Source organism: Porites lutea, chromosome 6, assembly GCF_958299795.1.
Source record: "Porites lutea chromosome 6, jaPorLute2.1, whole genome shotgun sequence".
Classification (NCBI taxonomy): Eukaryota; Metazoa; Cnidaria; class Anthozoa; order Scleractinia; family Poritidae; genus Porites; species Porites lutea.
Genome location: NC_133206.1, coordinates 17,651,412 through 17,661,925, shown reverse-complemented (window position 1 = coordinate 17,661,925; position 10,514 = coordinate 17,651,412). Strand labels below are relative to the sequence as shown.

Sequence of the window (10,514 nt, the reverse complement as noted above, 5' to 3'; positions counted from 1 at the left end):
TTAAAAAAATGAACTGTCTACCGGTTGTTGTTGTTTTATAGTATTACTAACTTCTTTGTTGACGTTAAATCCAGCCTTTCTGTGCTTTGCGTGGATAACAAATAACAAAGCCCCCACCACAAGAATCAATGCTGCGGCAGCGGCGACTAAGATCCAGAATAGCAAAGAAACTCTTGAAGAGGGTGAGGTGTCTCCTGAAGTAAATAGAAATGACAATGAAAGTTAAATGAAATGGAAATACGGGCATGATACCTCCTTACTGTTGACATCTTACCTATAGTCCTCTCCCATTAATTTCTTCCAGCGGCTTCAGTGAAAATCATAGAGAGAGAAGCGAGCTGAGGGAGACATGATATACACAAGGCCTGCTACACGTGTTATTCTCCCTCGGTGACTGCATTCATGTACTTATAATAGAACCCTAGTTCTCTATAAGATTAAAGTGCTCGAGCAATAAGTCTTCTCACAGTCACCTAATACAAGTAACTTCAAAGGATCAATACAATACTGGCAGTGATAAAAAATGGAGTTAATTAGTATTTCCATTCTCCCCCTGTATGAGTCTTTGTAATCACTTAGATTCAGGCAAAACTGGCGCTGTACCAGGACAAACCATCTTGTATTCTTCCATATGCCCTCTTGTCAATTAGTTTACACAAAATCAAGAAACCTTACAATAAAGAAACTTAATATAACTTGCTTTTCGCGGAGTCAGGTTTTCCTGTTAAGGAAAGCAATGCATTCCTGGAGACGCTACTCCCAATAGCGTTTGCTGCCTTGCAGGTGTAGTTACCAGCATGATGTTCTTGAACGTTAAGAATGTGCAGCTCTGAGATTGTGCTTTCTCTTCCCTGATAGGTCTTGGCCTTATTATCAACGACTTTCAAACCATTCCTCCGCCAAATAATCGAGGGTGCTAGAGATCCTTCGACAGCACATGTAAATATCACGTGTTCACCAGGGGAGGCAGCGAGACTTGCCGGGTGGCGATAGAAAGAGATGACAGTGCTTTCTGGGGGAAAAATTGGTTCAATTTTATTAGTCGCATCCCTGGGGAGAGCGGGGGGGGGGGGGGGGGGAGGTGGATACTATCAACAATTTTTAAATTGGGAGGCTCCGCCCAAGGGTCCAACCCCTTACCCTTTTTGACATTTTTCATGAAATAAGTGCCCCTTTCGTATACCTACTATTGACAAATGGTACTTTTATACCTTGTTTAGAACTGTGCAGCCCTTTTAACTGCTGTAAATGCACTGTTACTTAAATAGGAATCAATCACAAAAATAGAACGTTTTCCCGTCTTAATAAGGCCATAGAATTAATCTATTAGCCCTTTGAGCCCTTTCACATACCCAAATCACAGATTTCCCTAACTTTTCGTATACTTTAACGAGTAAAATCCCTACCCTTTCATATATCTGAAGCCTGATAATGATGATGATACAATGACGACGATGATGATGAATCATGATAACGATAATTTACAATAATATTATAAGATAAGGCTGAGTATCATAAGAAAAATTATATAGAACGAGGAGGGTGTTATCAGCCGAGACCAATTACGAGAGCTCCGAGAGCTCATTCTCGTAAGCGACCAGCCCTAAGTTGAGACCACTTTTTCGGTGGTCGCTTACGAGAGTTTCGATTTTATTTTCCACAGGTGCCTTCTCAGCCACAACTTGTTATCCTGTTGTTAATGTTTTGCTGAAGGAGCTATCCATGCCCTGATCTGAGTTTGTTGGGTGTACTTAAAAATCAACTCAATAAACAGCAGAGCTTGCGTCGTTAGCTGTATTTTCCTAACAGCAGTACCCGTGGTGGCTGTTAGTAAAGCTAGCCTTACCTTTATCTGGAAATGATGTCTGTGTTTTGATCACGGTTGCTTCATTAGAGTAAGCTTTCCCTACTAAATTCCTTGCGAAGCAGTTGTATTTGTTCAAGCTGTTTTCGTCATTTTTTACCAGAAGAAGAATGAGCCAGGACATTCCATCAGTTTCAACGACTGTCGCATTGGCCTGCGTAGAGTTATTCTTTAACCAGGTTACCACGGGTGGTGGTGATCCAGTGGCCTTACACGCGAAGGAAACTAAAGTAGTATTTTCTTTGAATGACACGAACACGTTTTTTGGATGAATTGAAATGGTTGGCACTGCAGGAAAAATAACGGAAGAAAACTAAAAAAAAGGAAAATCAACTTTACGAACGTATTTTACCTATAAGAGGCGAGCGGAAAGCGGACATGGATTTTAGGATTCAGCACTGGATGGAGTATGCGCTCTGGGGTGTGCTCCGCCTGACCTAATTGTGAGTACTTTAGCTCCTAGCTACAGGGCACGTTTCTAAGGTAGGGACTACAAAACATAAGAGGTTTAATACGTCTTCTGTCTTACGATAAACGTTTAATGACGTTTTTGAATGGTCGATTACTAACCAAAGGCATTCTATCACCATCGTGGACTACCACCTAGACTTGAGACTTCGTAGAAATTGCATGTTATCATTATTAAAAAACATGCAAACAAACAAGCCAACAAAAAACTACCCATGGCAAATTAACGTGTTTGCAGCTCTTTGGCATAAAATTAGATTATAGTAACGCCAAAGCAAATTCTGGTTTTTCTACTGCGGATTCACTCCCTTGACTTCCAGCGATGAAAAGAAGGACAACTTACCTTGGCTCAAACTCAATTTTGTAATAAGTGATCTTTGCCAGCCATCCGAGTTGTTTGCTTCGCACCAGTATTTTCCTTGGTTAACTGGTTTGACAAATTCAAGAGTCAAGATCGAGAGTCCCTTGTCTCCAGTGGTGTTTGCCCTTGGTACAGGAATCCCATCCTTGAACCATGTTATTAGAGGGACTGGGAAACCTGATGCCTTACAAGTCATGCTGGCTTTACCACCAGACGATATTAACATTTGTACTGGAGGGTTCACAGTGAAAACTGGAGGAATTTTTTCTGTAAAAATAAAAAAATAAAAAAAAATAGAAAATAACAAACAATAAAAAAAGAAACTGATTTTAAAACAAAAATTTGAATTTTATATCAGCCGAGAAAAGGGATAAAATAAAGGGTAAACTCCTGAATGGCATTGTTGGACATTTGCGTTTGTGACGTTGGATCACCTTGACTAATTAGCCTTTAGTTAAATATTTTTTTCTGTTTGTTTTTTCGTAGAAATCACGTACACTTATTGTAATATTAAATACAGCAAAATTCAACACACTGTAAGTCAATATTACCTTTGAAATCTAACTGAATAGACCCCATTGTGCATTTCCAAGAATTTCTAGTCGCACAGGTCTAATTACCAGAATCGTTCCTTGATGCATTGTGAATGACATAGCTGCAAACCTTGCTTTGCTCCCTGTCGCTTCTGCGACCACCGCAACTTTTTATCGTAATTAAACGGCTATCATGGCCGAAATAGATTTGCATCCAATATGGCATGTCGTATATTGGGTCGGAAATACCATCTTTCGAAGTGTTGCTGGTACAAGTTACTGTTACGTTGGACCCTATAGGTAACACCTCTTCTTCCGGGAGGGTGTTGATGGTAAGAGTAGGAGCGGAAGAAACTGTAAGGAGTTGAATTAAAGAGTGCATAGTGTTAACTATAGGTGTCTTAAAAAATTGTTAGTTATAAGGATACATAGAGGTAACAATACTATTGTGAGCATCGGTATTGAAACGGTATATTTAAAAATCAGTTAACCCCTGTAGAGTAGTAATAAATACAGTAACTTTTCAATCATTGTTCGATGTGTCGGGAAGCACTCCAAAGGCAGCTACAGAAGGCAGTCCCACATGACCCCTACCTGTATTATAAGCCCTTTTGTCTCGAGATATATACTACTTAAAGGTAAAATGGTCATAAAAGGTCAAAAACTGTTCTCTTATATATTGCCAAAAATTGGGCGGACCTCAAGGCCCTCGAATCCCAAATAGTTTCTTTCATTCAACGAGACTCTCTTAAATATCTTTTCTTAAAGAAAGAAAGAAAAAAAAAAAAAAAAAGAACAAAAAAGGTACAAAAATAGTCCATACTGACCGGACATCGACGGCAAGCACAGAACGGTCTATACTAACTAGCGTACTATCTATACCTGTATGTTGATTTTCCATCGAGGCGCACTGGGATGTTTCCGCATTATGGAAGTAGAAAAACGCTAAGCAAATAAAGAACAGCATGGCACGTCCAGCAGAAGTACCTGGAATGATTTGGAATACAAAATTCAAAATAACAAAATAAGTCGGTGTGATAAAAAAAAAAAAAAAAGAAGAAGAGCAATGAGTAAATATGTTTTTTTTGTAATAGCCAACTTCGATCCCAAGAGTTTCAGTTCATGATCAGTTGGTACAACGACGTTAAAAGATTAGCCCGCCATATTGTTATATATATTATTTAGTGCCTTAATCTAAGGATCTCAGGCTTTAAGTACTTCCTTTTGCGCCCCTTCCTTTCCTTGGCTACTGTCACTATAAAATGTCGCTGTACTGGCTGATTTGTGCTACTGACTGTATGTAGTTATACTAATTAAAATAGAATGGTTTGAATAATTATTTGGTTGTTTAGTAAACAACCGTGATTCAGCAGAAACTGTTTTACGAGTTTCGACTGACTTGCAAATCAGGGAACAGTGTATACAGTTGTATGGCTTGAATGGAAAAAACACGCTCGGGATTCTGCATTTTTATCTTGTCAGAAATATTCTAGTTACCCTACTGATTTCCTCTAACTGATTCTAACACCTCAATTAACAAAAACAACGGCATAACAATAATATTGGTAAATTGCATGATTCACTTTCATACTAAAAAAAATAGCTTGTATATTTAGCCATGACGAAGACTGATAAGGCTTATAGTCCAAAGTTTTCTTTTAATTTTCTTTTCGTTTTTTTTTTTGCCCTTGAATATATGACAACAACATTTCACTATGCTCCACTGACAAAATAGTAGAAACAAGATTTTAAGGCAGATGCTGCTTAGAGAAAATCCTAGTAAATAAGAGCTTACAGTCATGTATAAGAGCTTATAAGGAACAGTTAACTAGCCACTCAATCTACTCTCAAGCCCTGGATAATCTGTTTTGCGCCTAGCTTATACTAGAATCGATCTGGTATTGCGAAATCACTTTGTCGTTACTTTTAATAACCACGTTGTCCGTAAAGTAATTGCGAAATTTTAAAGATTTTTTGCTCGCTGCGCTTGCAGGGGTGACAAGGGAGTAACGAAGTAAGAAAACATATAGATTGAAGTTCTTACGTGATATATAGACGAAATCTTCAAACACGATCATAAAAATGAGCGTCGATTGTTTGCCTGACCCTCGCACCTTTCTGGATAGTTAATAATGAGCAGTTCTTATTCAAACACGTCATGTTCTTCCGCATTTTTGTCCATTGCGTGGGTCCAAGGCAGTATGTACTTTACGTAGAGTCTTTTATTAAATCCACAATTTTCAAAGAAGTGGAAAGCGTTTCGGTCTATCACGCCACCTGTCATTGCCGGATGCGATGACGAAAACACCCAATCCATTACTGAGAGAAAACGAAGCAAACGAGAAGCGAAAAGGTAGAAACGTTCACTCTAAATCCATTCGTACCTGAAGACCCCTTTATTTTCGTGGGCTTAGCCGCTTAAATTGGCTAAAAATGAACGGTAATGGCTCTTTCAAAAATCCTGAAAAATCGGCATCTTCTGCGAGAAAGTCTTTCCTTGTGATATTGAACCGTCATGATGTTAGGCATTGAAAAAAGCTTCAATGCGTTAATTTTTGCGGGTTTTAAAAAGTCTTCAAAAGCAAATATTGATGCACGACAAAATAATTGAGCATTTCGAGGGTGAAGCTTTAAGGCGAATGACATACTCATTATCCCATTAGTCCATTTGAAAAGTCTGAAGTTCAAGTCTTTTTTTTTTTGCGCAGGGGCAACCACCATTTCACAATTCCCCAGAAAGGGATGGGGGAGTGGAGAGTAGAGAATGGTTGCACTACTGATTCGAAAGAGAAAATTTCTGTTACGTCGGTATTCTCATTCGGTTTTTTTCCTTAAAGGTCGATCGCAAAACATAAGTATTATCATTTGTTTCTCTCTCATTTTTGTAGTAAAATTATTGGAGAAAAAAGAAAATTTGAAAAAGGATAAGATGATAATAATAATCATCATCAACATCTCAAACACTTTGAATATTGCCAGAACATTTAAGATAAATAGTTAGTTGGGACGTTAGAAACACCACATTTTAATTCTTTTTTTTTTTCTCGAGAAATCCATAAACACACGTGTCGCAAAACCTGTATTTTACTGATGTTTTTACGTAGATTTTGTAGAGTATAATAGTTTGATATTATTCTGAATAGGCTTTTAGTAGAGATGACCACAGTGTGATGGTCTCGTGTAGGTTTATAAGAGAAAATGAGGGTATAAAAACTGAATAATTTTCCCATTTTCTAAATAGGCTTCTAGTATAGAGATAATTATATCATCATGTCTTTGCGTACTTGCCGTCTTCTAAATTGGCTTTTTAAGTAGAGAGAATCATATCATTATGTATAATTAGGATTGTATTAGCTTTCGTACAGACCTTTTTCTACTTCTAAGAATAGCTTCTCAAGTGGTGTAGGTTACGTGCGCCCTAGCTAATGTGGACAGCATTCCAAAGTTTCACACTGCGAGATCAGTAATAGGCTAAGATCATACACATCGCTATCCCTGGAGAGGCGCACTCAGTGGAGAAAGTGACGATTGTAACACGATTGTGATTGTGGTATTGGCAGCTGTAACTATCCGATACGTTTGAGAAATTAAGTAAAGTTGGCCTTCTTACAACTTTAAAGTTTCAGTTTTTTTAGTCACTTAATCGGTCTATTTCGTTTCACATTTTGTGTCAATCAGGCTTAATGCAGCCCAAACCTGACCTGTAACGTAATTTGAAGCCATGAGATATTTGGGCAGCTAAGAGCACACATTCAACTAACGTGCACTAAGTTTAAGCCCTGGTTTGATTTCCGTTTTTTTGTTTGTTTGTTTCCCTTCCTATAATTTGTCAGGTATCTTTCGTGATCATGAACGTAGACAAAATTAAATAATTTTTATGTTGTCTGTGTTATGTTAAAACTAAAGTGTGTATCCTTATTACTATTATTATTATTATTATTATTATTATTATTGTCGAAAATGTTATTGTGAAATTGTAGACTTTAGAAATTTGGTCACCAATATTCAGTTTGCTTAGTCTAAGTTGCTCAAGCTTTGTCGATACAATTTGTTTATTTTAAACTAACTTTTTCCTTTTTTTATCCTTCTTGACTGACAATAAATTTGGTTCAGTGGATAAGCCTTTTGACGGCTTAAAATCCTTATCATTTGGTATTCAACGACGTTTTATTCAGAAAGGATCCGAGGTGACATCTTAACTCTTACCGTTTTTCATAAAACAATTTTAACCTTAAAGGTATCCCTTACGCTCACGTGTTTTTGTAAGATGGTAGTACCCTTTACATGGCTACTTCTTATCATTAATACTATTAAAATGATACGGCCGTAAGATCAGTCTTATTGTATAAGTTAATTGAAGACCTTTTTTGAATACCTAAGTGATAGAGGTTCCTAAACTATTTATATGCCTCTGGAGAGAAGCCTGTTAGAAAAGGCTCCCTTTTCAGCCGAAGCCTTACCACTGAAATGACCGAAAGTAACGACCGCCCGTCCCCCATTCCTTCCCGCAACCCCTCCGCTGCATGTGACAATAACTTAACCCACGCGGGGCAGGCGTTTAAGCTACCATTATTAATTATTTTCAAGACCTACAATCCTCGTCACATTAAGTTGGGACATCCGGTGCTCTTTCCCTCCCAGTGCTGAATTTTTTTGCTTCTGTGATACCAACTCGCAAAAACCAGCATTGAGGAGGCACAAATATCGGACCCTCCAAACTAATGTGACGAGTATTGTAGGAAAGATTACTTTCATATCCTACATGTCCATTTTCGATATGATTGTAAATTTTCTTCGTTCATTTATTCCTATTTTCTAGGTAATTGCTCATCAGACTGAGTTCTTAAGCTTAAATGTCTCGTTTAGCTTTCTGGCTCTAGATAAAAAATTTTCCTTTCATGCGTCTGGAATGTTATAACTGATTTAACCGGGTAGCGAACAGCGTCACTCCGCCTCATATTCATTCATAGGATTGAATAATTAGGTTGTTAACTTCCATCGTAGCTAGGCCAAGATGTACGTACTCATGTGTGCTTGTCTTGTGGCTCAAAAAAGGGAAAAAACTCAAGTTAAGAGCCTTCCGCCGTTTTCTTCCTCCCTAGCGCGGTATCAAATAATCCAAGCTTTATGCGTCACGTACATGCGTCAGTTGTGTCGCTAATATTCACTTCCTTTCCGGGAATTGAAGCTAAGTATTTAATAATTCAATTACGTTCGTTTCTCAAATTTAACTTCCTCGTTTTTTTCAAGCTTACAGCAAATTTACGCAAGGTTACAGAAGCAAATTTAAGTGAATATTTATTTGTTTGCGGGACATGAATTACTACCAAGAGAATTCTCTGTTGTAGCTACCAAAAATGGAGAACTTTCAAGGGTCTTAAAGCAGTCAAAGACACGGACAATATTACAATATTAGCTCCTTAATCTCGATACTGTGCTGGAAGGGGAGTTGGACCCTCTTAATTTAATTTCATTCCATTTACTATAAGGCCATCCCAATAAAATGTTTCGTTTCTCATTGCCCCGTCTCTTGTGATGGTGGGTCGGTCGCTCGGTCGGTATCCAAAAAAAAAAAAGAAGAAAAAAATGTAAACACTTAAAGGGGTCGGGGTTCCAGAGAAGCCGGGCTGCTAAGTAGGAAAGCCTGGTTACAAAGGCAACTCGAGAACGTGGTCTCTTCCACTATCGAATGTCTAAACAACCTTTAAAAAACGTAGTGTTGATGTTAATCAAAGACAAGGACATCACATCACACCAATTGTTGTTAATTAAACAAGATCGTATGCTTGTTAATTAAAGTACTTGGCTTTGACTAGTGAGCCTGGAATTTTTCTGTTTTTTTACTTTTCGAAAAAAATGGGTCGGTCGGGCGGTGGGAAACGTAACATTTTTTTATAGGGGCAGCCTGAATGATCGCTTAACAACAAATGTATTTACTAATCGTGAAATCAGAAATAGAACGTGCTTTTTGGAGAAGTTATTGTCGAATTCCAACTATGTACATATACAACAAGTTTTGGAATTGACTCGGCATTGTGCCATATAGTTACTTAATTTACCTTCGCTTTCAGGTTACTTAAGATGATAGCTGAATGAAAGAAAGCCCATAGATATTCAGGATATTATTTTGAATACAGTCGAACCTCCATCGAGGACTACCACTCTCGTGAGCGGACATGACCTAACATAAGCAGCCTTCTATATCCAAAGAAAACAAACTTTCCCAGCCAAATTGCAATTATACTTGGAATCTCTCGCAAAAAGTAGCTCTCATGAGCGGCCGCAACCACTTTTGGAAGCCCTTCAAAAGTGGTTGCGGGGAAAGTTTATAATAAGTAAATTGCATGCGGTAATATATTCTTCAGAAATTATTTGTGAGGACTCTTATACTCGGAAATAAAAAAATCCTTGTGCTTCGATTATTGGTAGCCTGCGTAACAGGCGTCTATAAGGAAAGAAGATTGGGAGAAAGGGAAAAGGGGAGGGGGGTTGGGAACGATTTTTGATAAGCTTGATGGTCGCTTAAGGGAAGTTCGACTTTAGTAAATAGATGGTAGAAGAGCTCAAGCTTTTCTAATGCTGAGTGCTACATAGAGGCTCTTCTCTGGACAGTCATCGGCCTAATTATATGAGCCGAGAATTTTCGTTAATTTTATTGGCGAATCCGGGTTTGGCCGCTGGCGGAGGTCTCGGTTTGAGCAACCAGCTATCTCAGTAGGTGGGCCAGTCTGCCTTCCAAATACCGCTAAACGGCGATGCTATAGTTTGGTACACCTCTGAACTAAGCTGGCTCTGTCCAATTTAGCTTCTAAAACAAGCCCTCCGCACACAAAGTTGTGGACTATTATTAAAGAACGTTTTAGGTTCAGTTTAAGGCTTAAACATTTACACACACTAGCCGTATTTCCTAGTTATTTTGTTCCATTTAATGAGGAACTGGGCAGTTGCTGATTGATAGCATCTCTGTTGATGTAAAGGTTTGAATATCTTTGTTCTTTGATGATCTGTGTAAAAAAAGAATACAAACTTTGACGTTAGCATAACATATCATAGGGGAAGCGCAGGAGAGTAGGAACATGTAAAATGGGTGAGGGCCGGACGGAGGGAAGTTGGACTGTAAGGTACGCTTCGGCTAGCAAAGTACGTCTGATAACGCTTTCCAAGGGGGTGTTTACATGAGAAAACTCGCACCGGCGCGAGTTTCATATCGGCATGACTTATTGATTTGGTATCGCGTTCACATGATCATGGGTCATTTCATATCTGCATGGGTTATTTGAAGGTATAC

General features: G+C 38.4%; 1 protein-coding gene across 1 annotated transcript; it reads right to left on the bottom strand.

Annotated features, from left to right (window-relative positions):
- On the bottom strand, positions 1-3,410 carry LOC140941957 (roundabout homolog 1-like). Its single transcript, XM_073390954.1, has 5 exons — positions 3,245-3,410; positions 2,676-2,960; positions 1,847-2,152; positions 701-1,012; positions 1-194 (listed from the first exon to the last, which is right to left on the bottom strand). The coding sequence occupies exons 1-5, from the start codon at positions 3,270-3,272 to the stop codon at positions 1-3; spliced, it is 1,125 nt and encodes a 374-aa protein (XP_073247055.1). The 5' UTR covers positions 3,273-3,410.
- Between the last annotated feature and the right edge of the window lie 7,104 nt (positions 3,411-10,514).

What these genes read in the sequence shown, in the direction of transcription:
- LOC140941957 (XM_073390954.1), bottom strand. Translation starts at nt 3,272, where the DNA reads ATGGGGTCTATTCAGTTAGATTTCAAAG. An exon ending in TATTCAGTTAGATTTCAAAG is followed by an intron (nt 2,961 to 3,244) that starts GTAATATTGACT and finishes TTATTTTTACAG; the next exon opens with AAAAAATTCCTCCAGTTTTC. An exon ending in GACATCATTTCCAGATAAAG is followed by an intron (nt 1,013 to 1,846) that starts GTAAGGCTAGCT and finishes TTTTTCCCCCAG; the next exon opens with AAAGCACTGTCATCTCTTTC.